The 27173-nt window shown below is 40.6% G+C and overlaps 2 protein-coding genes across 2 annotated transcripts in view; one reads left to right on the top strand and one right to left on the bottom strand.

The window, feature by feature from the left end:
• Window positions 1-1290, bottom strand: part of LOC139459686 (TNF receptor-associated factor 2-like) — a 29912-nt gene extending 28622 nt beyond the window's left edge. Inside the window, exon 1 of the mRNA XM_071241308.1 lies at window positions 1239-1290. The gene's annotated coding sequence lies outside the window, so the exon portion shown is untranslated. The remainder of the gene's footprint in view (window positions 1-1238) is intronic.
• Window positions 1291-6437: 5147 nt separating this feature from the next.
• Window positions 6438-25593, top strand: LOC139459688 (uridine-cytidine kinase 2-like). Its single transcript, XM_071241309.1, has 7 exons — window positions 6438-6748; window positions 11532-11691; window positions 12441-12537; window positions 15026-15168; window positions 16101-16198; window positions 18823-18871; window positions 25102-25593. Exons 1-7 carry the CDS (start codon window positions 6539-6541, stop codon window positions 25206-25208), a joined length of 864 nt encoding a protein of 287 aa, XP_071097410.1. The 5' UTR covers window positions 6438-6538; the 3' UTR covers window positions 25209-25593.
• The last annotated feature ends 1580 nt before the right edge of the window (window positions 25594-27173 follow it).

The raw sequence follows: 27173 nt of genomic DNA, 5'->3' as shown, positions 1-27173 counted from the left end.
TGGGAGGGTCACGATATAATGGACTGCTTTTCGGGAGGGTTGCGTTTCCAAACTTCATTTATTTTAGGAGAATCATCCCCTATCAAGGCGGGTCAAGGAGAGAGGGTACCAGGGCCAAAAAGGGGGTCGATCATTAAGCACATGATTGAGGGACTGTCAGCGGCTGTGGGTAAGGTGGTTGGAAACAGGGGGTAGGTTGGGTTGTACCTCTGTTCCTCTCGCCCTTCGGGGGATCCGCCAGTGTCCCTTGACGAAAAATCACTTGTCACACGTGGTAGTATTCTTAACTTGCACTCAGCAATATTACAGCTATATGACGGCGGTCTGTAAATGATCGAGTATGCACCAGGCAATCCAGTGATCATGACTATCGATCCACGCAATTGGGATCGATGACATGCATCAACAAAGTCGGCGAGCCTGACCACCCGATTGGTGTTTTAGCTTTACATTGGTACCATAAAACTTGGATTATGTTTTGAAAATTGACTCTAGAGTAAAAAATAACTTTTAAGACTTTCTCCAACTTAAATTTACCTAGACTTTCAATATCATATTTTCTTTAACTGATTGTCCTTCCGCATAAATACTAACTTTCCAATAATGCTTGGAAATGACAGGGGCGGAACCAGGAACATAATCCTATTTTTAGCTTTATCATAACGTCCGAGAGTGAAGCATATCGCCAGACGCCAATAGTCTCTCGGCCATCACAACAATTGTTTTCTGTTGCCAAGGGCACCATCTTACTTGGTGGTAACGAAACACTACTCACTTGATTTGATCATTCTCTGCCTTAACTAGTGGAATAAGGAGGATGTCTTATAAAGGAGGTGCAAGTATATAAAGGGAGCTGTAATCTTTGTCACGAAAAAGGAAGAAGAAACGGAAATTAGCTTTTAATCATGGCCGAATCTAAACCGAAAGTAGAATGCGTATGTACTGCTTACACTTGAAATTCCCATATGTTATAATTATTAAAGTAAAATATGTATGTGTATATGCATGTATTATGAGTTGAAGATTTCAAATGGGGTTTGAAAACGTTTTTCTTCAAGCATACAGGGTAAGAGATTGACCTCCACACAGGACGCCCATTAAGTCGATTCATGACATGGGGAGGTTCTAAAACAGTCATGACATCTCCCAGATCACGTGTTACATGTTTGACACGTGGCTGTAACTATGATAAAGCGTTACTGTCATACTGTAAACAAACAAAAACAGTTTTATATTACCTTTTGACCGGGTATCGGAACAGCTATAGACGCCTTCTGGTAGCCACACAGGCAGGCGGGACGGTGTGTGTTGTATCTAAAAATAGTTGCATAAATAACCGTATTATCCGGGTTCAAATCGAATCCTGAAGAAATACCATTGGCGGGTCTTTGTGTGCGTGTGCGTGTGTCCGTGAGTGCGCATAGGCGGATACAGAGGGGGGGGGGGGGGGGGGGGGGGGGGGTGCGCACCCCCCTTTTTATTTCGAAAAAAATCTTTATTTCTGTATAAAATACCACCAAAGACAATAAATAGAGCTTAATTGTGCACACACACACCCCTTTTAAAAAAAGCTGTATCCGCCCATGGTGCGCAACACCCCTACCAACCCCGTTTCCAGATACCTTACATGCACAGGAACTCGTTATTGGTCAGTAAATAAAAATATATACCCCCTATGTGTAAGTAGAGAATTTACATATAGGGGGTATATATTTATATTTACTGACCAATAACGATTTCCTGTGTTTACATGCCAAGTTACGTGGGTTTTAAGTGTACATGTGCACCCAGCTATATGACGGCAGTCTGTAAATAATCCAATATCGTCGGTGTATCAAGTGATTTGTTTGATCAGCTGCTTCAGTGCATTTTGTTCACAACGACAACTTAGAACGTGTTTAGAATAGCTATCTTTTGAAATTGCCTTTATGTGCGCATGCGCATTGGTACAATTGTATATGTCGATCCACATCACACACACACACACACACACACCAAACACACACACACACTCACACATGTTGATTGCGACGTTAAACCTTATTTCACCTCACCTATTGTAGAACTCAAAGGGGCTCTTCTCTCAAATGGGGATAGGATTTCCAGTAGATATACTGGAGTGATGTATGTTAAACCTCTTGACCATCGCACACATATGGGTTACGATAAGCAGTGCTGCCGCACCTAATGTGTTCAGAGTGTGTGTTCCAATACGTTGACGGACGTGAACACGATGTAAATGTCATCTACCATGAGAGTGTATTACACATTATTAGAGGCAACTGAGAAACCTGAGGCTTCTTCTCTGGAGTGACAACAAACTCTCCATGATACGAGGGATGACTTCAACTTTCCAATAGTCACAGCAATATTCCAGCAGCTACAGCCGTTGATGTTTTCATGTGACGCCTTTTGAGGTACAATTGAGCATTCGCAGATTGCACAGTGCGCCATTCGACCTTTGCTCAAACGCTGTTTAACCAAGGATATAACATTCAAGTGTCGACTTTTCCCAAATTGACGCATCAGCTACTCAGATAATATCCCAATGCAATCACTATTTTCACTTGTGCCAGGTTTTTCAGGTGAATACTTGCCTTGCCTTTGAGTGTATTTGTGATGGCCAGGACCACCGATGGCACAGGAGACGCTCACCTTTTGCGAACGACTTGTTAAATCACTGTTTCATAGTGAATAATAAATACAGGCTCATGATATAGTAAAACGTAAAATGGACTCAATTTTTAGCAAAGATTTCTTAGGACTGAGGAAAGGGTTCTGTCGCTTGTATTTATTGTTGTTTCCTACTGTAGCATCAGGTTTATTGCAGGAGAGACAATACGTCTCCACCAAAACTCAACCAAACTTTAAAGTGTTACTATCTTGGTTCCCAAACGCAACCAACGTAAATTGTTCAGAAGAAAATGATGATTTTGGTCAATGTACTCTGTCAATCTCATTAAAATCAGATCTAAGTTCTCGCTGCCGCTAAACAAAGATCGGAGGACATCCCATTACGGGTCACGTCAGAACGACCTTTCGCGAACTTTGACCAACCACTGAAATGACAAACATCAGCCAATTAGAAAGCAGCTTTCTCCAACTTTACGTTACTTGTTTCAACCTGGCGACTTCCACTTCAGAATACGCGTGAAAAATATGCTGGTACAGTTCTCCATTAAAATTTTGAAAACTGAGCAAACGAACATTCCGGAATGTCTAAAATATGGTTGAGATTGTATGACAGTACTTCCCAAGTACAGTTGAACGCCTCCGTTCAAATGATTGACCCACGGAAGCGAGAGATAGACGATTATTTTGACGGAATCAGTCGTACGGGCCGTAACTGTCGTTCGGAATAGCCCGTGTTAACGTTTTCGAGGTTACATGATGAGAAAACACATTCCGACTGTCACTTTCATGATCTGGTATGCGTGGCTTTGATTGGTTGGATGAAAGGTCGTTCTGACGTGACCCGTAATGGAATGTCTTCAGATCTTGTTTAGCGATAGCGAGAACTAAGATCTGATTTTTATGAGATTGTGTACTCTGTACAGATTGAATTTAATCGTTAAACTCTGCTGCTCTTGCAGCGTCACAACAAACTGACATTAGGGTGTACAAGAAGAGGAGCCATCATTATCTCAGGAAGAAACATGGCCACTTTCCAAGAACCCCTCGTCTGTACCCATGCCACAATCAACATGACCCGCTACAGGCAAACTGGGGGAACACTGAACAGCTCTAGGAGCGCCAGAAGTTGGTTGGTTGGTTGGTTGTTTAACGCCGCACTCAGCAATATTCCAGCTATATGACGGCGGTCTGTAAATAATCGAGTCTGGACCAGACAATCCAGTGATTAATATCATGGGCATCGATCCACGCAATTGGGATTGATGACATGCATCATCCAAGTCAGCGAGCCTGACCACCCGATCGCGTTTGTCGCATTTTACAACAAGCATGGTCACCTTTTACGGCAAGTATGGGTTGCTGAAGACCTATTCTACACCGGAATCTTCACGGGTCTAGCGCCAGAAGTACTCTGCATTGTTGGTGTAACTGATGTTGATTTTTCCCACGTTCACATACCACCGTTGAATTGTCGTGTCTCTTCCTGAACGTAGCGTCTTTCTTGGTTTGGTTAATTTTGTCCCTCATAATAGGGTGTGCGTGTGTGTGTGTGTGTGTGTGTGTGTGGTGGGGTAGGATAAATTGCCAACTAAGAAAATTATGCTGCAGACTGTCGAAATACGAAATAAACCAGAAAATCAATATCTGGCTTTGTAGCTGCGGTTGAGAATAAATCTAATCTCGATACAAAATACACCAACCCACACACACACTACCCCTATTTTAGTAATTTTATAATGACACAAAACATCATGGATTTCATTAACGAGGTATTGTCTGGGAGTTTTGATAGGGCAGATTAAAGCTACATGTGTGATGCAAACACGTGCGTTGCTATAGAGACGCGATGGATAATTACGTAGATTACACAACAAACAAAGAGGATAAGCCCTCTGGACGTGGAACTCAAGCAGCCATATGATTATCCGTTTAGTAACATCAGTATGTTGAGGTTATAATGAACTCACTGATACACATTGATGCACGTTCACATAACTATCTACACATTCACAAATATTGGTTATCCCCTTCACAAATTGGACTGAGATATATAGTTATATGACGGCGGTTTGTAAATAATCGAGTGTGGACCGGACAATCCAGTGATTAATATCATGAGCATCGATCCACGCAATTGGAATACGAAGACATGCATCAACCAAGTCAGCGAGCCTGACCACCCGATCCCGTTAGTTGCCTCTTATGACAAGCATATATAGTCTCCTTTACGACAAGCATGAGTTGCTGAAGACCAATTCTACCCCGGATCTTCGTGGATCTGATGACTATTACGACATAGCATAGCATAGCAAGGAACGCCCATTCCAAAGTTGTACCTCATGTTAAATCTAGTATGGAGAAAGTCTTCTTTTTTTGGCTTACACAGACTCAAATACTCAGAATGCAATACCGGAAACAAACGATTATCTGATGTCGTGGTTTGTAAATGGTCCACAGCAATGCTTGTGTGACGACGTTTCCTGCTTCTTGTAATCACATGATGTGACTCAGTACGTGCGACCACCTGCTGAAACACATACGACAGTGTTCTTATATAACAAGGGACGTTGGGCAGCTCAGTGGTTAAAGCGTTTGTCCGTCACGAAGAAGGGCCGGGTTCGATTACCCACATGGGTGCAACGTGTGAAGCCCATTTCTGGTGTTCCCCGCCGTGATACTGCTGGAATATTACGTAGAACCATTCTCGCTCACTCACTCACTTACTCTGAGTGAACCGCATGTATACTTTTTCTTTCAATACCTATTTAGATTAGTGCTATATATTATGTTCATTCAAATAATATTCTTATGAATGAGTGAGTGAGTTTGGTTTTACGCCGCTTTTAGCAATATTCCAGCGATATCATGGCAGTGGACACTAGAAACACATTGTACCCATGTAGGGAATCGAACCCGGATCTTCGGCATGACGAGCGAACGCTTTAACCACTAGGCTCCCCCCACCCACCTTTATTCATGACATATGAACATTGATCACAGAAATGATGTTACAGTCTATGATGGTCTTTTATACTTAAAGTGTTAAAGCCTACTGTTAGAATGTGTATTCTCGACAAGACATGATCTTCCTGATTATTTATATCCACCATGAAATGTTTATGAAATAAATACCAACTTCATGATCATTTTTACATGCATACCCCAGATCGATGATTTCAAATTTTGTAGAAAGTGTGTGCGTGTATAGAATCTAATGAAACGGATTAAAAAATGGTGAATATTGATGAAACTTTAGAATTAAATCCAGGGAAGGATGTCGATAATAATAAAAGAATGTGTTTTAGAATTTTCAACATTGCCCATCATACTGGGAATAAATTACAGACTCTTAAAAAACCGTTTTAACTTCAGATGTATAACTACTCTAAGCCCTTTAGCATTGGTGAACGTTGGTATATGTGTGCATGAAAAAAGCATGTACTACTAGATCTACATACTTCCTTGTTATCGTTATTAGAATATAAGACGACCTTTTCGCTTGACCTTCAGTAGCCGTTTTCTCCAGATACAATCGGTGACCTTTAACTGTGGTCCCGCTTTAGCCCGCACCCTCCATGAAATATGAATCTTTAGGACACCGTTTCGCTACACAGATTCAAAACATTTACATCTTTGAAGGATTTACAAAGAATAGAAAGGGAGCTTAAGTGAATAGTTTCTCTTTGTCGTATCTACTCGGTTGCTATGTACGATTACGCATGCGAAATGGGAGAGGGACTCCGGGGTGTTGCTTTAGCCAAATATGGTCAAAGGGGGGTAACTCTAATTCTCAAAATACTGACTACTGTACGATAAGTCGTTACATTCACACCAAGCGTAACCTTGAATAATGAAACATTGATTGTTTCGAGTCTACTCGCTCCAACTTAGCCATATTTGTTTCATGCATTCAATTCTAGCCAGATCAAGCCCGTGGTCATATTATAGAGCTTTGACCCAGAAACTCGCATATAATCGAGAATTTGTAAACAAAATGGCGACAAGGGGAGCTGGGTTCAGTGGAAATGGTCGTTCTAGCCCTCGATTAAATGGATTTGATCGAATCCCAAGACCGTTTCTCATCGGCGTTGCTGGCGGAACAGCTTCGGGAAAGGTAAGAACGTGGTGATGCGGTAATATACGAGATCGCTGACTATTACGTAACACATTTGAAGGTCTTGTTTACAATCATGATAACGCATGGTCCCGTAGACACGGATTACATCCGTGATTTATCATAATTGAGTCAAACATGAAATTGCCTTCTTTGTCATGTTTGTAGTGCTACAAATGCAACTGCATTTACAGATGATATAAGGTACTATAAGTAATCATTTTCAACAATGTGAAGTGAAATTTTATCGACAATATCAATTTATACCAGATTTCAGGCACACGAAAATTAGGCCCAGATTCTCTGAACTGTCAGTGCTGTCTAAACGTGCTAAATGTCTAAGGAGATTTTCATGCTTTTTTTAAATGCTTTATCTCTGAAATCACTGAAAGCACGACCACTGTCTGCATTATTCAATGTCAGGGGTGGAAATAACAACTAGATCTAGCCTGTGCTTATCCAGTTTTGATAATATAGGCTAAAGGTATCCTAAGTGCTCGTCGAATTTCAAACATTTTGTGGTATTGTTATATGTTATAGGCTTGTTTGGGCTTTTAGATGTTCTTGGTTTATTTCAAATCCTTGCAGTTGCTAAATTCAAAGGAAGACACTCATAGTCTGAACTAAATACCTGTGACTGTGCCTTACTTGCCTGGACTTGTCGTTTTGCTCTGACTTCTTAGAGGCATTCACACGGTACAGCTAGCTGGTACACCTTGTATACAATTAGTTGTACAAACTGAAGTTTGAAATATGAACACTCTGTGAGAATTGCGGTCGCGCGGCTCTGTGCTAACCTCTGACTTTGCAATCTAACAGCTAGAGATGTATAGTATTATGTTTTCTACCGCATAGTGTAAGATTGAAGACTAGGTGAAAAGCAGGAAGTGTTATACAATATGTAGATCTACATCAATGTTGATGTATATTAATATGACATTACCTTCCTGACACCTTCCTTCACAATATGGCATGTTCAATGATAGCAGTAGGCGAAATGTTCAGAGTAGGGTTTTCCTTGGTGCGTCAATTGCATATATATATATATATATATACATAAAAGAGTCATGTAACTATCAGAGTGAGTGAGTGTGTTGGGTTTAACGTCACTTTTAACAGTATTCCAGTTATATTGCGATGTGTCAGTTTAATGTGGGAGGAAAGCCCGAAGTGATGCAGGTCTCAGACATTTACCACTACGGTGAAACCCGCGAGCACGGGTTTCTGACAAACCTAGAAACATAATTGGGCCAATGGGGATTCGAAACCACAATCATAGGTTTCTGTCGTGTCCAAGGGACGCAAATCTGCACAGTGAATCGCTGCCCCTTAGACGACTGGGCCACCGGTGCCCCCACAGACAAATACATGTAGTGCACAGAACTGTCATCAAATCCATACCGTATTTATCAATATAGTCATTGAATCGCATCCAGTTAGTGTTGCAAATACTTGCAGCTGTGAATCATTTCTAAAGCTTCGGAGAAAATCCATATGGACCAGTGCATAATAAGCGTTTTAAATTGTGCCTTTAAGTCAGCGGAACCTTGTGGCAACCCTAATGTGAAAAGTAAGGAGTCCCATGGTTCTGATACAAGGATATAGCAGGGAACCTCAAAGCCGTGCAGGCGTGCATGTGACTCCTTGTACTAGTCTGGACTAGCCCAATGAGATACCATGCCACAGTTTAACATGAATACCCCACTCTGACACAGTATACTAACTCCTAGCTGCCTAGCTAACAAGTCCTTGTTTTAGCCCCTCAATGCCGAGTGCCAGGCAGGGTAACAACAAGTACCATCTTTTAGTGTCTTTTGGCATGATGCAGCCAGGGATAGAATCCCAGACTTTTAACTCTCCGGGCAGACACTCTACCACAAGACCATTGAAGCGACCCTTGAGCTGAGGCAATCTAGACTTGCCATTTCATTCAATACGTGAACATGTTGAGATGGATCCAGTTTTTAATTTATTCTCCCGGGTCTGGGAGATAGACTAGTGCAACAGAAGCCTAGTAGACTGCTGTAAATGATGACGTCCTGGTTAAAGTGTTTTTTTCCGATGGTACAACAAACCACTACAACATGTACAACTAGACAAGGCATAAATATTATTCAAAATATTTTATTGTACCAGTCTTTTTCGACTGCCTCCGTGGTCTAGTTGTAGAGCGTCTGCTTGTGTCATAGCAAAAGACGTTAAAAGATGGTACTTGTTGTTACCCTGTCTGACGCTCGGCATTAAGGGGCTAAAACAAGGACTGCTCGGCGTCAGTATACTGTGTCTGAGTGGGGTATTCATGTTAAACTGCAGCATGGTATCTCAGTGTGCTAGCACTATAAATCAGCATCAGTCCGGACTAGTACAAGCAGCCACACAAACACACACACGTACATGCACGTCCCCTTATAAGTGCAATAATCTTGGACGCAACGTAAAACCCAATTTCACCTCACCTCATCTTTATGAAAACTGGTTTGAAAACTATTTTCCCAAACATGTCTGTAAGTATCATTATCTGTAGAATTTAATGTACTAGATGGGGGCTGGTTGGGTAGCCTGGTGGTTAAAGCGTTCGCTCAGCACGCGGAAGACCCGAGTTCGAATCCCGAAATTGGTACAAAGTGTGAAGCCCATTTCTGGTGTCCCCCATCGTGATATTGCTGGAATATTGCGAAAAGCGGTGTAAAACCATACTCACTCACTCAGTAGTTGGACTATTATTAACTGAGCTGAACAGAATTTTTCTAGACAAGGGCTTCAGACGAGTGGCAAGTTGCAGACTAAGTTGCAGACTTGTACTTGGCCTCTTTGTTTTGTTACTAAACCGGCCGTCTATTTGATGCATTTTGGAAATATTGTCAACCTCTATCATAGTATGGGACCTCTTTGTTTTGTTACCAAACTGACCCACTATTTGCTACAGTTTCTAGGATATTGAATTTGCAAGCAATTGTCATAGTATGGGACCACTTTTGTGATTAAATTGAGGCTGGGGAGCTTGGCAGGAAGTATTGATTCTGAACAGTAACACTGATTGATTCTCACAACATCTGTTTTCTCGACAGGATATTATTTTCGAAGCTCCTGGTCAATGTGCTCACTTATAGTACCTTTTCCTGTGACATTAATGGACCAGGAATAAAAAAGTAGGAACAAGGGATGCACACTGCTCTGAAAAAGTGTTGGGATTTAGTTAAGACAACAATCTGAAACTTTTGACTTAAGGGCCACGACAAGGACCCTGTGCTTAATTTCATGCTTAATTTTGAAACACTGGTTATCAATATCATTATGTTATTACTCCTCAATTTTTTTGAAATTAATTGATATGAATGGAAAATAATCATGCTAATTGATCACAGATTTCATAAACAATTCCCTTTGGACATGTTGGATATTTATTTACTCTTATCAGTCGATCCAATCAAACTGATTCATTGGAACAGTTTTATCAAAAACGGAGGGCCGTTGTTCTATTTTCTTGGGTTGCTGACCTAACCCACCTATCCCTTGCAGAGCTCCAGACAACTTTTTGAGCAATTGAGTTTTTACTCTAGGGTTTCTATTTTAATTGTGTTATTGCTTTTTTCATTGGGTAAGCAATATTTTTTTTACTCATGTATTCATCACTCTATTGGGTTTTTCCTGAAATGTGTGAACATTTTAAGATTTAAAAAAAGTGAGATAATGTTTTCGATGTATATAACTGTTCTAAATATATAGGCCTGACTAAATTAGCTTGTAATTGTGTTACGGAAATTAGCTCCTTTGTACGCTTGCTGGAAAAGCTTCATTGTGTATTTACAAATGCTGTTTTTATACATTTGAGTTTTTCATGTAATGCATGCATATTTTTATGCAAGTTAATTGAAAGTAATTAGGTTTTGAATATTTTGGAGGGTATTTTATGCAAATATGCTGCTTATCCGGAGCTCTGCCCTTGGATATTCCCAGGTTAGGTTAAACTTAGTCTCCAGCAACTTGTACTGGTCGTAAGAGGCAACTTATCATTGTAGTGGATCAGGTGGTCAGTAGGGCTGTTACAACTCACTTGCGTAATCGGTGAATGGAACCGTATCTATTCATGAATTGAATTCATTATTCGTGGCCACTAGAATCGAATATTTATGAATATGCAAGCATATGCATTTACATAAAAAAATACCCATAAGAACATATTATATTCATAGATTTCTTCGAAAGACAACATTCTTAAATTCTGTTTAATTTGACAGTATTTTGGTCACTGGTCATTGTCGCATTTGAGCAGATACTAGAACCTGGATAAGTTCAGCATATAAATTAATAATATCATGAATGAATGAATATATTAATAATTAACAAACCATGTCAAACAATTTATGTTGTTATTGCCTCAGAGAGTATAACAAATAATACATCAACTGCTGACTTTTTATTGTATTTGTGAATTAATATTCGTATTCGTTACCCTATATTCATGATGCGAATCATATTCACCTCACAGTGTATTCATTGCAGCCCTAGAGGTCAGAAATAGTGACCTGGTTGATTGTGTTTCATTCTATCCCAATAGCGGGGATCATTGCTCCCAGTGGCCATCACCAGATTGTACAATCCAGACTTGATTATTTACAGGCCTCCGTCATATAGCTGGAATATTGCTAAGTGTGGTGTTAAACATGTTAAACAACAAACATGCCTAGCCTGCCCCTGGCAATCTGTAGTGCTGTATGTGTACCATATGTTTCAGTCGTCAGTGTGTGCCATGTTTCAGTCGTCAGTGTGTGCCATGTTTCAGTCGTCAGTGTGTGCTAAGATTATGGACCAGCTGGGTCAGGCAGCGGTGGATCACAAATCACGGCAAGTCGTCATCATAAGCCAGGACTCCTTCTACAGAAATCTCACTCCCGACGAATGCAAGAGAGCCAAGAAGGGGGAATTCAACTTCGACCATCCTGGTAACCATGGTTACAGTTTTCAGTGTGTATACATATATTTCATCACTCGTAACTGTAGTTAGTGATTTCATAAAGATTTCATACATGTAAGAAGTTAGTGAGTTGGTTTAATGCCGCTTTGAACAGTATTCAGTTATATCACTGCGTGTCAGCTTAATGTGGGAGGAAAGTCGAAGTGATGCAGGCCTTAGACGTTTACCATTTCTGTGAAACCCACGAGTACGGGATGGTGCTGACAAACCTGGAAACATAATTGGGGCAAACCGTGATTCGGACCCACAATCATAGGTTTCTGGTGTGCCAAAGGGACACTACTCCACACAGGGAGTTGTGGCCCCCTTACCCCTGTGCATGTAAGTGGATTGAGAGGTCACAACAGTTTCCATTGAACTAATAATTTATGCAGTTTTTCTCAATTTGTATCCTATTCATTTTAATATGGACCCGTGTAGATCCGGGGTAGAATAGGTCTTCAGCAACCCATGCTTGCCATGAAAGACGACTATGCTTTTCGTAAGAGTCAGGCTAGCTGACTTGGTTGATGCATGTCATTGTACCCCAGTTGCGTGGATCGATGCTCATGATGTCAATCACTGAATTGTCTGACTATTTACAGACTTCCGTCACATTGCTGGAATATTGAGTGCGGCGTTAAACAACAAACATTTTGATATGATTATACTTTCACGTAAGGTTTTGTTGACTTTATTATTTATATCTATTCATTAACATATGATTTTTTATGGCAGATTCATTTGACAATGAGCTGATGTTGAAGACAATGAAGGATATTGCTGCTTGTAAGACTGTGGACATACCCTCGTACAACTACGTCACACACACAAGGTACGACATGTTGATATTTCTCACTATTGGTGATTCTGGGTTAAAAAAAGGTTCCTATGCAACCTATGCTTGTAATTAGAGGCAACTCAAGGCATTGTGTGATTAGGCTCAGTGATCTTACTGATTTCTCATAATATCAATCACTGTTTTTTCTGGTCCGGACTTGGTGATTTACAGGCCAAAGCCACAGAGTTGGAATATTGCTGTATGCAGTGTTAAGCAACAAACAAACTCTGAACTAGTTGACTAAGTTAAAGCTTAAGGGTGCCCATAGCTTCAACTTACTCTAGTGTTACTGCAGCAAACCTTAAAGACCCCAGGACCTCCCTCGCTGCTCACAATAACTGTGTCCAACCCAGACCGCGCGATTCACGCTAAACAAAATCAAATCGCCCCTCATAAAAAACGGTCGCACACTAAAGTTCTCACGGAAATGAAAAAAAACTGTTTTTCTCAATTTAAAAATTGACACAAAGTGTAAAGTAGCTGTAAATACAAAATAACAAAACAACTCGAAAAGTACTAGTGTGGATTTGCTAGTTTGATCTCAGTGAACAATACAAAATGTACTTTACAGGAGGTAATTTGTCGGCACTTTCAACATTCAAAAATAAAACTAAGTCCAAATTGACATAGCAGAAACATACTATAGGCATTATGCACCTGTTCTCACCTGTCGTCAAGGTGTCATAGGTCACCTTGATCTACTTACACCTGGTTATGCCCTGTTTCACAATAGTCTGTTTTATTCACATTTTTACACACTTTTATGTGTAAAAAGGCATAAAAACATCTGATACGCTGTATTTGTGCCACGGCCCAATTAGTACAAATTAAGTTGTTTGAATATTTGCATAATTTGTATATTAACTGCATTTATTTAAGATCTGAGGTCGAAAAAACAGTTTTTTTTCATTTCCGTGAGTACTTTAATTTCTTGTACAGTCACTTACTTTATCAGCTGTTTATCCCTAACTTTAGTTTCAATACTCACTAAATCTTTAATCAATTAACGAAGAAAGACAGTGCACAGCAAACATTGTAAACAACTGTCGAAGACCGATCAATAACAACTGGAAGTTCGAACACGAGTTACGTCCCTTGGGTTGCTGAATAAATTATCGACAGGATTTGCATTGGAAACAAAATTTAATTTAATTTAGTAGAAAGCGTATCAAAACTTTGATCAAAATTATGTTTAGTAATCAAAAACCTTTGACAAGATGTTAAAAGACAATAAATATTCTATCTTGAATAGTTCTGAAAATATTTTTGAGCATTTTAGTTCGTTTTAGTTTCGTTTCTGAAATCACACAATATGAATCGCCGACTGTCATAGCACACAATCTTTTGAATAGTGAATGACCATGTCGCGCAAAAACAAAAGAATTACAAAGCACAAAGCATTGTTAGTCATTTCAGTTCTTTATTCTGATCTGTTACACTTTTATAATATGATGTTCCAGTACATAATACAAAATAAGACATTTTTGAAGAAAGCAGTTATCCCCCCTACTTTTTCAAAATCCCCCTATTTTCTACATTGTCTGGTCCAGACTCGATTATGTGCAGACTGCCAATCATATAGCTGGAATATTGCTGAGTACGGCATTAAACAAGAAACAAACAAACAAACAAACAAACAAACAAACAAACAAACAAACAAACAAACAATATTTGAATCCAAGTCCTGCCAAACCTTGACTGTAATAAGCACCATAACAAACAAACAAACAAACAAACAATATTTGAATCCAAGTCCTGCCAAACCTTGACTGTAATAAGCACCATAACAAACAAACAAACAAACAATATTTGAATCCAAGTCCTGCCAAACCTTGACTGTAATAAGCACCATAACAAACAAACAAACAAACAATATTTGAATCCAAGTCCTGCCAAACCTTGACTGTAATAAGCACCATAACAAACAAACAAACAAACAATATTTGAATCCAAGTCCTGCCAAACCTTGACTGTAATAAGCACCATGTGACTATCATCCTATCACAATCATTTCAGACTACATGTTTTTAAATCTATTTATCTTTACCGTATTCAGCGTAATAAGCATGATAAGCACCCAGGGGGGCTCTCAACATGCTCAAAATTAGAAATAGGGGGCTCTTATTAGAATATTATTTTTGAGTTGAAAGATAAATTTCGTGGTTTATGCTGACAGCCTGAAATGTTTGTATACGACACATATCTTTTTCCAGAATTTAATTGCCCATAATTAAGGGTGCATATAACACATTAGTGCATATTTTCGCGAATAAATAAGTCTTGTGTACATTGATCAATCGGAAGGGGTGCTAATTGGGATTGTTCACTTGTCAATATATTAGCAAATATCGCTGTGGGTGCTTTTTAGAGGGGGGGTGCTTTTTAGAGGGGGGTGCTTATTATGTCGAATATGGTATTTCAAAATTAATTTCAGATTTCTGTTTAGATGAACATGAATAGTCATAGGATGTTTTGTCTTCAGGGAGGATCGAGGTCAGGTGGTGTATCCAACTGACGTGGTGCTGTTCGAGGGTATCCTGGTGTTCTACTGGAAGGACATGCGAGAGATGTTCCATATGAAGCTGTTTGTTGACACAGACCCAGACACCAGGCTGTCTCGGAGAGGTGGGTGAAACGACTTATCATACGAATTGTTTGAGTGGTGTCATATCAGTGGTGAAATTCTTTCAATTTCCTTGACACATTCTAGTTTTCAGCATTGTTATACGTTTTCTACGTTTTTTCAATATTTTTTATGTCAATATCTGCTGAATACTGTAAACAGGGAATTTTTTGCGACCATTTTATTATTGCGAGTTTTGCGAACGAGACTCAATTGCAAAAATTCAAAATTCAAAAAGAAGTATAAGTAATACATACATACTTTATTCATTGCAACACATCATCAAATGTTGAAATCATCAAACAGAACCACAAGTTACTCAATAAGTTAAAAACACAAATGAATGCAGAATGGTCACACAATACATCACAAATGCCAGTGTAAACAGACCAATTAGTGTCACTGTTACCTCACAGTAATCCCATTTAAATCCTTCTTATATAGTTTGCATTCAAACTCACAGTCATGACACTAAGTTGAGTCAATTATCATATTTGATAATTGGTCGCAATCCCTTCTGGTCAACTTTCCGGCCAACTCAGATTAACTAGCTTCGGAGAGAAGCTGTCTATTGTTTGGTAATCGAGGAGTCATCTCAACATGGGAACTCGCAAAAATATCTCGTCGCAGTATTGTCTTTGGTGTGGTATTCGCAATATTTTAACGGCGCAGAGAATAAAGCTGTTTACAGTAGTTGTATCATACATGCTTTGTTTTCTTTTGGGTTTTGATCAAAGTTGGGGGAATATGGCTGCCCAATCTGACACACCATTCAGTTGTCTTTTAGCTTGCTAAGCTGTCGGACACACACACGCACACACGTACACACGCACACACGTACACACACTCACTCACACGGGTGGATGCAGAATGTTACGTTAGAGCAATGAACTTGAACATGACGTTAAACCCCATTACACGTCACCTGCTTCAGTGTTGCGAGACATCCAGGAGAGAGGCAGAGAGCTGGAACGCATCCTGAGTCAATACACATCCCTTGTCAAGCCTGCGTTTGAGGAGTTCTGTCTCCCGGTGAGTCCGTCTTCTTGTTCTAATATGTACAGGTGGGCTGGAGCCCCAAGTTGCCGAAGACCTGGATTCGCTTCCCAAAATAGGATTTAATTTTTAATGTCACATCTTTTCAATTATGACCCCAAAAGTTGTGTTGACTTTCACCTAGATGCAACAAATTTAAGTTCATGTCATTTCATGAACCCCCAGTGAAAACCTGGGTTAGAATAGGTCTCATCAACTCGTGCTTGTCGTAAGAGGCGACTAACGGGATCGGGTGGTCAGGCTTGCTGACTTGGTTGATGCATGTCATGGTATCCTAATTATGTAGATTGATGCTCATGATGTCAATCACTGGATTGTCTGATCCAGCTTGATTATTTACAGACCGCCTTCTTATAGCTGGAATATTGCTGAGTGCGGTATTAAACGACAAACAAAATAAGTACCACTGATACGATAGCATCTCGTTTTCACTGTTGGGATTCTGGGCAATATTTTCAACAAATGTGGATTTACTTTTAAGCAATACAAGACTTCGCACTTGAGTTAGCTTGTCACCATGATCAAATTAATTAGTGCCAATAATCATATCTTAAACATAATATTCACTTAAAACAAGAACATTCGTCACTTTGTTCTCCTTCTCCCGGTATAGGGAGGGTCGGGTTAAAACTTGTGGTTAAAACAAAGCCTTGTGGTTAAAACTTTCGCTCGTCACGCCGAAGACCCAGGTTCAATGCCTGAAATGATTACAACTTGTGAAGACCCTTTCTGGTGTCCCCCGCCATGATATTGCTAGAATATTGCGAAAAGCGGCGTAAAACCATACTCACTCACTCACTTGCCGGTATGTTTACATTGGATTGAAACAGTGTGCGTGAAACATGTTTATGTGGAAACAATGTTTTAAACCAATTAGTGGTGTCTCCTGTGATATTGCTAAACATGCTAAATGCAGCATAAAACTATGCTCACTCTGCTATGTTCAGCATGCTTAGGGTACTTAGCTCAATTGACACGTGAAGATCCGGGTTAGAATACGTCTTCAGCAACCCCTGCTTGCTGTAAAAGGCGACTATGCTTGTTGTGAGGGGTGACTAACGGGATCGGGTGGTCAGGCTTCGTGACTTGGTTGATGCATGTCATCGTATCCCAATTGCGTGGATCAATGCTCATGATGTCAATCACTGGATTGTTTGGTCCAGGCACAGTTTATTGACCACTGTCTTATGGCTGGAATATTTTTTCCTGAGTGTTGCTTTAAACAGCAAACAAAAAACTGAGCTCAAATAGATTTAGATCAGTGGTGCTGATACAAGAGCTTCTCATATTCACTGTTTGGTTTCTTGGCAATGAATGCAACAAATATGGATTTATTTTCAAGCAAGACAAGACTTTGCACTTGAGTTGGCTTGTCACAGTGATCGAATTGATTAGTGTTGAGCGCTTCACTGAGTACCGCGGAGCATACCCGTCTTGCATGCAAGAATAGGTCGTCGCACGTACATGTTACGTCTGCGACTAATTAACTTAATAAGGCATGCTTTGAGTGCAAATATTTATGTATTCATTTGGATGTAATTATCGGCCTGATAATAACTTATTTATTAAGTTGACAAATAGTGATGAATTGATCATATTGATCTTTTTAAGATATCTATCGTAAATTCAGGTCAGGGCCAATACCAAGCAGAAGTATTGAACTTCATCAGAATAATAGGTCTTTCCTGTATAGCATCATCTTCCTGAGGCAACATCCACAACTGGTACACCTTCGTATGAAAGTGATTTACCCCTGCCTGTCTTTGTTGACATGAATATATCTTTGTCTATGTTTTTGTGTCAGGGATGAAATGACGAATATTTTCGTTATCTGATCGACTAGGTCATCTCCTATGGTAGTCGCCATCTTTGTCGCCATCTTTGTGAAGCTATAGGGAGATAAGAACAGCAGTCTGATTGGATATTGCGTTTTCATTACAAGCAGCACAACTAGTGAAGTACACAAGGTGGCACCAGGTTTGAACGAAGAAAAGAGGCCTTGGTGTGGCAAGGGTAGAAACTAGGCTTTGATATAGGCTAGTGGACACGCTTGCCTCGGGAAGATGATATAACAACAGCAACAGTTGGTTGAATTATCTGAAGCCACGCTCACATTTGTGTTCCCTCAAACTTGTTATTTGTTCTTGGGGTTGGGTAGCCTTATGGTTAAGGCCATAACTCTCCTCGGTGAAGGCACGGGTTTGATTCCCAAGGTGGGGAAATTGCATGGATCCCATTTCTTATATCCCCCATTGTAATATTGCTGTAATGTTGCTAAAAGCAGCGATAAACCATACTCACTCACTCTTTACTCCAGTTCGCTCGCTCGTCACGTCGAAGACCCGAGTTCGAATCTCGACAGGGGTACAATGTGTGAAGCCCATTTCTGGTGTCCCCCGCCATGATGTTGCTGGAATATTGCTAAAAGCGGCATAAAACCAAACTCAGTCACTCTTTACTCGAATTAACATGATAAAAGGCTAATACCTTGGAATGCCGTGTGGCGTTTGATTGAGTTAGTTTGAGCTATATTTTGCAAATCATTTTTAAGTTACTTTGTTGCATTGTCTGGTTATATTGTATTTTTGTCATCATTGCAGACCAAAAAGTATGCAGATGTCATTATACCAAGAGGGGCTGACAACACAGGTGAGGGTCGTAACACTATCTAATCATTGCCATTGCTAATCCCTATCAATATGCTGTACATTGAAAAGTTTTAACTGCTTTAACCATAAGGGGTGAAACGATACATCAAGGTCACGATACGATATGTATCGTGATAAATCAGTCATGATATGATTTGTATTGCAATGCACATATTTATGTCAAATTGTGTGAAATGTTTTGACTATTAATATTTCAGATCAATTTCAAAAGTTGAAGCTAATTCTAGACACATGTTCGTAGCAGTATTTGGTATCATCCCATGAAAACTTTCATTTCACCCCTGTTAACCATGTTACTGGACTTGTGTGGTACTGAAAGAAATACAATCTCATTAAAATCAGATCTTAGTTCTCACTATGGCTAAACAAAGATCTGAGGACATCCCATTAAGGGTCACGTCAGAACGACCTTTCATCCAACCAATCAGAGCGTCGCTTACCAAATCATGAAAGTGACAGTCGGAATGTGATTTCTAATCATGCAACCATGAAATATTTAACACAGGGTATCCTAAACGACAGTCACACGTTTTATGATTATATTCATACAATCTAGGCCATCTATTAGCCATTCCAGAATATTCTTCTTTTCAGTTTTCAGTTTTTTTTATCAAGAATACGTCAAAATATGTTTCGAAGCGTAGTCACCAGTTTGAAACAAGTGTCGTAAAGCTCGAGAAAGCTGCCTTCTGATTGGCTAATGTCGATTTCTTGTTGGTCATTTCATTGGTCGGTCAAATTATGCGAAAGGTCGTTCTGACGTGACCCGTAATGGGATGTCCTCAGATCTTTGTTTAGCGGTAGCGAAAACTAAGATCTGATTTTAATGAGATTGAAAGTAATACTGTGTTTAAACAGGTCTTGATAAGTGAGGTAATCACAGGCTATATTTCCTTGCTTCTAGTAACACACAAGATCAGAGACACATGAATAACAATGTTTTATTCAATGTTGCCTGTATTATTACATGTCTATATGTATTGAAGAAGTATCCTACCAATCCTTTAATAAAACACTTTATGGTTTTGGCAAATATTCCTTTTAAACTTTGAATAAGCTTGGTACGTTAAAGTGTCTACTGGAGAATTTGGGCAAATGAAATTTTTCTTTTGCTCGAGGTCTGTGAACTAACTGACCAGGAGTTTTATGATATTCTTAATGTACATCATCGTCCTGCAGCTTGAGTGGCACTGTTGTTCCAGTTAGAATAGGTCCCCAGTAACCTGTGCTTGTCGTGTGGATTCCGGGTTAGAATTGGTCCCCAGTAACCTGTGCTTGTCGTGTGGATTCCGGGTTAGAATTGGTCCTCAGTAACCTGTGCTTGTGTGGATTCCGGGTTAGAATTGGTCCCCAGTAACCTGTGCTTGTCGTGTGGATTCCGGGTTAGAAGTGGTCCCCAGTAACCTGTGTTTGTCGTGTGGATTCCGGGTTAGAAGTGGTCCCCAGTAACCTGTGTTTGTCGTGTGGATTCTGGGTTAGAAGTGGTCCCCAGTAACCTGTGTTTGTCGTGTGGATTCTGGGTTAGAAGTAGTCCCCAGTAACCTGTGTTTGTCGTGTGGATTCTGGGTTAGAAGTGGTCCCCAGTAACCTGTGTTTGTCTTGTGGATTCCGGGTTAGAAGTGGTCCCCAGTAACCTGTGTTTGTCGTGTGGATTCTGGGTTAGAAGTGGTCCCCAGTAACCTGTGTTTGTCGTGTGGATTCCGGGTTAGAATTGGTCCCCAGTAACCTGTGCTTGTCTTGTGGATTCCGGGTTAGAAGTGGTCCCCAGTAACCTGTGTTTGTCGTGTGGATTCCGGGTTAGAAGTGGTCCCCAGTAACCTGTGTTTGTCTTGTGGATTCCGGGTTAGAATTGGTCCTCAGTAACCTGTGTTTGTCGTGTGGATTCCGGGTTAGAAGTGGTCCCCAGTAACCTGTGTTTGTCGTGTGGATTCCGGGTTAGAAGTGGTCCCCAGGAACCTGTGTTTGTCGTGTGGATTCCGGGTTAGAAGTGGTCCCCAGTAACCTGTGCTTGTCGTGTGGATTCCGGGTTAGAAGTGGTCCCCAGTAACCTGTGTTTGTCGTGTTGATTCCGGGTTAGAATTGGTCCCCAGTAACCTGTGCTTGTCGTGTGGATTCCGGGTTAGAAGTGGTCCCCAGTAACCTGTGTTTGTCGTGTGGATTCTGGGTTAGAAGTGGTCCCCAGTAACCTGTGTTTGTCGTGTGGATTCTGGGTTAGAATTGGTCCCAAGCAACCTGTGCTTGTCGTGTGGATTCCGGGTTAGAATTGGTCCCCAGTAACCTGTGTTTGTCGTGTTGATTCCGGGTTAGAATTTGTCTCCAGTAACCTGTGCTTGTCGTGTGGATTCCAGGTTAGAATTGGTCCCAAGTAACCTGTGTTTGTCGTGTGGATTCCGGGTTAGAATTGGTCCCCAGCAATCTATGCTTTTCATTGTAATCGCAGGTGAGAATTGGTCCCCAGCAAACTATGCAGGTCGTGGGATTCTGTTTTAGAATTGGTCCCCAGAACCTATGCTGGTCGTGGGGATTCCGGGTTAAAATAGGACACCAGCAACCTATGCTGGTCGTGGGATTCCGGGTTAGAATAGGTCACCAGCTACCTATGTTGGTTGTTGGGATTCCGGGTTAGAATAGGTCCCCAGCAACCTGTGCTTGTCGTTGGGATTCTGGGTTAGAATAGGTCCCCAGCAACCTGTGCTTGTCGTTGGGATTCTGGGTTAGAATAGGTCCCCAGCAACCTGTGCTTGTCGTTGGGATTCTGGGTTAGAATAGGTCCCCAGCAACCTGTGCTTGTCGTTGGGATTCTGGGTTAGAATAGGTCCCCAGCAACCTGTGCTTGTCGTTTGGATTCCGGGTTAGAATAGGTCCCTAGCTACCTATGCTGGTCATGGGGATTCTTGGTAAGAATAGGTCCTGAGCTACCTATGCTGGTCGTAAGAGGGGAAGAAATGGATTGGGTGGTCAGACTCGGTGGCTTGGTTGATTGTGTGTCATTGTACCCCAACGACATGGATTGTTGCTCACATTATTGATCACCGGAGTGTCTGGTCCAGATGCAGATATTTACAGGCAGTCATCACATGGCTGGAATATTGCTGAGTGCAGCGTTAGACAACAAACAAACATGAATGATTATTTGACAAAGAATTCTGGAGAGTGTAGCAGGGGAGGTAATAAGGTTGAATTGTGTATTACCTCCCTTGAATTGCCTTTCAATGGCCATGCCAAGAATTTAAGAAAATGCAGCAAGCATAGTCATGTTATTATCCCCTGCCACGAAGTGGAAGGGGGATATAGCAATGGGTGCCGTCTGGCCGCCTGGTCGTCCTTCCGGACGTCCGTCCGTCACATTTCGTTTCTGGAGCAGATCTTGAAAACCGTACCATATTTCTTCATCAGGGAAAGAATATCAATGTATTCAAGTAAGGTCCTTAATATAGGAAAGGAAATCACCATTTGAGTTTTCATTGAAAAGACAATAGTTTTGTTTGATTTATTTTGACATTCTGGACATTTTCTGAAAAGATGTTTACATGTGAAAGTCTGTGATCCAAATAATAACAAAGAGATAAGAGGCCTAACCGATCAAGTCTTGCTGTGTTATCTCTGACAAATATTTTTTTTAGTGAGTTACAAGACAGTCAATGTATATGATGCCACATTGAAGATAGTGTTCAATATGAATATTCTGTCAATGTGGCATTTCATACCGATGCCAGTACCGTCGTCAAACAAGCAGTGAAACTTTCCATCCTCTGTCTCCCAAGGGCTCCTGGACCCATCTCCCTGGTTCTCGCAATCTCAAATTACCCGCCCTTGATCTCCATTTGCCATTTTGATTGGCTACACTACTGGGTCTAACAGACCAATCAGAATGCAAGTTACAAACCAGTCTCAATGTTGGGTGGGCCAGTCTAATGTTGGGTGGGCCAGTCTAATGTTGGATGGGCCAGTCTAATGTTGGATGGGCCAGTCTAATGTTGGTCGGGCCAGTCTTATGTTGGTCGGGCCAGTCTAATGTTGGGTGGGCCAGTCTAATGTTGGTTGGGCCAGTCTAATGTTTGGTGGGCCAGTCTAATGTTGGTTGGGCCAGTCTAATGTTGGGTGGGCCAGTCTAATGTTGGGTGGGCCAGTCTAATGTTGGATGGGCCAGTCTAATGTTGGGTGGGCCAGTCTAATGTTGGTCGGGCCAGTCTTATGTTGGTCGGGCCAGTCTAATGTTGGGTGGGCCAGTCTAATGTTGGGTGGGCCAGTCTAATGTTGGGTGGGCCAGACTAATGTTGGGTGGGCCAGTCTAATGTTGGGTGGGCCAGTCTAATGTTGGGTGGGTCAGTCTAATGTTGGGTGGGTCAGTCTAATGTTGGGTGGGCCAGTCTAATGTTGGGTGGGCCAGTCTAATGCTGGGTGGGCCAGTCTAAAGTTGGGTGGGTCAGTCTAATGTTGGGTGGGCCAGTCTAATGTTGGGTGGGCCAGTCTAATGTTGGGTGGGTCAGTCTAATGTTGGGTGGGTCAGTCTAATGTTGGATGGGCCAGTCTAATGTTGGGTGGGTCAGTCTAATGTTGGGTGGGTCAGTCTAATGTTGGATGGGCCAGTCTAAAGTTGGGTGGGCCAGTCTAATGTTGGGTGGGCCAGTCTAATGTTGGGTGGGCCAGTCTCGTTGATTATGATCGAGGTTGTGAGAAATACAACTCTGAAAAACTGACTGAGACTCAAGAGAGCGCCCTTAAAAATGTTGTTGATGGAAAGGATGTCTTCGTGTCCATTTAAACTGGCAGTGGCTTTGGTTTCTAGGTAATACTAGTTACCTCCCTTATCCTTTACGTATGTCGACGGTTGGTTGGTTGGTAAAATGTTAATGAAAACAGAGCTCCAGATAAGCTGCGTATCTGCGTAAAATACGCATCAGAAATGCAGAAATACGCAGTAAATAAAATCCAAGCGTATCAAATATGCAACGAACATTACATATACGAATACACAATGCCATTTAGAAAGTGGTCAAATGTAACTAATGTTATATTTGGGATAACACTTTCTTAGTAAAATACAGATTCTAGTCCCGTCCGGGATTCGAACCCACACCTGCCAGGGTGAGGCACCTAATCGCCAGCACACAAAGTCAGCGATCTAACCCACTCAGCCACTGAGCCTTACACAAAAATGAAGTCCGACAACTGGTAGTCTAGATCACGTATTTTGAGTACCCCCCTGACAAGTGTAAATTGTAAAAAAAAAAAAAAAAAAGTACTAGAATCTGTACTTAACTAAGAAAGTGTTATTCCAAATATAACATTAGTTACATTACATATACGCTCGAAAATAAAACTTGTGTGTATCATCCAAATATTGTAAAGTAACCCTACGTATTCAATTAGCAAATCAGCAACTTATTTTAAAATTATAAACGGGCATTCCGTCAACCTTGCCAAACTCTACGATGACAGTTACATCATGATCATTTGCCATCACACTTTCTTGTGGAAGTATCGTGGTATTTTTGAGTCCTATAAAGCTCTCGAACCCTCACGACACCAGTTTGCAGAGACTAGATGAATAGTGTTTTTAAATATTTAACTTAAATACCCACATGTGTAAAAACTAGTGGGTAACAGAAATTTGAATACGCAGATAGAATTACTGATACCCAATGCTTTTAAAATGCATGGTTAAAATACCCACAACACCAAAAGCTTATCTGGAGCTCGGTGAAAATCAAGGGCGGGTAATTTGCAATGACAAGAACCATGGGAAAGAATCCAGGGGTTAGTGTAGGTTTGTCAAAATGCGGGCCCTGGAGATATAGAGCTTGGAAACTTCCCTGTACTAGGGGCTGTCGGGTAGCCTAGTGGTTAAAGCGTTTGCTCGTCACGCCGAAGACCCGGGTTCGATTCCCGACATGGGTTCAATGTAAGAAGCCCATTTCTGGTGTCCCCCGCCGTGATATTGCTGGAATATTGCTAAAAGCGGCGTAAAACCATACTTACTCACTCACTCACTTCCCTGTACTAAATGTATTGATAAGATAAAGACATTGAAATTTCGAAGTCAGACCAATCTTCATTAGCTGATTGTCGTCATTGAACGGAGAGGGATGCTTTCTCTTGTGTCTTGTCCAGTGTGGTCCTATTAAACCACACTGTGATAGAACTGGTATATTGCTGACTGCGATGTAAACAACACTCCCTCACTAACAATATGTGTTGATGTTTCAGTGGCCATTGATTTGATCGTGCAGCACATACAGGAGTTGATGAGACCGACGAACACTGCCAAACGAGTGCGACACAATTCCGACTCGTACGTCGGGCGACCACACTGAAGTTTTGCTCATGGACATTTAAGCTGTGTGAAAGTGACCGGAGGGTGTATATGACTATATACAGCAGACTGTTGAACAACCTATCCTGGTGGACGTGTGATGGAGAGGACGAGGCCCTTGATGCTGTGATGCAGTGCTGTCATTGACACGTCTCCTTGTACAGTGCAATCAGTCGCCAGTGTTATATTGGATGGGAATATTGTATATCAAAGTGTACATTACAGTACTATCTGTCGCTGGTGCTTAACTGGATGGGAAAATTGACATATCAATGTGCCCTTATGTCAGTACAATCTGTAGCCAGTGTTGTATAGGGTGGGAAAATTGATATATCAATGCTCTTATATCAGTACAATCTGTAGCCAGTGTTGTATTGGGTGGGAAAATTGATATATCAGTGTGCCCTTATATCAGTACAATCTGTAGCCAGTGTTGTATTGGGTGGGAAAATTGATATATCAATGTGCCCTTATATCAGTACAATCTGTAGCCAGTGTTGTATTGGGTGGGAAAATTGATGTATAAATTTGCCCTTGTATCAGTACAATCTGTAGCCAGTGTTGTATCAGGTGGGAAAATTGATATATCAATGTGTACTTGTATCAGTACAATCTGTCACCAGTACTGAAGTGGGAGTATCGATACTTTGATGTGCCTTGTATTGATACAATACTGATACATTAGTGTCAATTGTATTGATACAGTGTTGATCATATTGATATATATATATATCGATATGTCCTTGTATTAATACAATACTGATACATCAGTGTCAGTTGTATCGATACAGTGTTGATCATATTAATGTATGGATATGTCCTTGTATTGATACAATACCGATACATCAGTGTCAAGTGTATCGATACAGTGTTGATCACATTGATACATCGATATGTCCTGTATTGATACAATGTTGATACATCAGAGTTCCCTTGTACTGATATGTTGCAAATATTGTATCCTTTAGCATGATGGGAATATCAATGCTGATATGATAAGAAAAGACTACTTATTTTATTTTAATTTTTTTTCTACTTTCAATGGCTAGAATACATAACACGCCAAGAGGTAACCATGGTAACGGAACAAAACAAACCCAATTTGGATGCCATGGTTTTTGAGAAAGCCTTCTTGAACATGTTGAAATGAAAGTTTAGAAACACAAAGAAAATGTAAAAAGTAACAGATTTTTTTTAATCCTATTTATTCTCTTTTTCACTTGTTTTAATTTTTCAATATGTGCTGCAGACTTGTCAATAAAAGAAGAAAACTGATTATTCTTGCCTTATCACACTTGAACACTTATTGCTTGACTGCTCTGACTTCTCATGGACAATAAATTGTGTTTAATCAATTTGTATACAGTTCTTGTAAAGACACATGCTAATGAAAATGACAGACGATAATGTAACAATAACTGAACATTTAAACAAAACTATTGTTAGCTTCCAGAGTTTGTCTCTATCATATCATTTATGGTTGTATCAGTATGTTGTGAGATATGTTTCTGTCAAGTTTTCGATACTGAAATGTCTTGTCAATGACCGCCCGGCTATGTTGTACCTTATCAATATAACAAGGAAGTATTCTGGATGTCCCGATGACTGTGTCATGACCCAACCAGTTACAGTGAAACCCTGGTAATCTATACTGTAACATTCTCTGTGAAATCATCTGGATTAATGGATCTCTTGATTCACATGGTTTCACTCCAAATACTGTTAATCTGGAGGGTGTCATTTGCTGCGAAATTGTCTGGGTTAACAATTGTCTGGATTAACAATTGTCTGGATTAACAATTGTCTGGATTAATAATTGTCTGGATTAACAATTGTCTGGATTAACAATTGTCTGGATTAACAATTGTCTGGATTAATCATCCTGAATGAGGGGTTTCCATATAAGCAGGGTCCAGGGATAACACGGATTAACTACGGAGGTTTCACTGTCTTTAGACTCCCAAGA

This window comes from Haliotis cracherodii, unplaced genomic scaffold, assembly GCF_022045235.1.
Source record: "Haliotis cracherodii isolate W230 unplaced genomic scaffold, xgHalCrac1.p SCAF_13, whole genome shotgun sequence".
Taxonomy (NCBI): Eukaryota; Metazoa; Mollusca; class Gastropoda; order Lepetellida; family Haliotidae; genus Haliotis; species Haliotis cracherodii.
The sequence above is the reverse complement of the archived record's forward strand: the minus strand, read 5'-3'. Positions and strand labels throughout refer to the sequence as shown.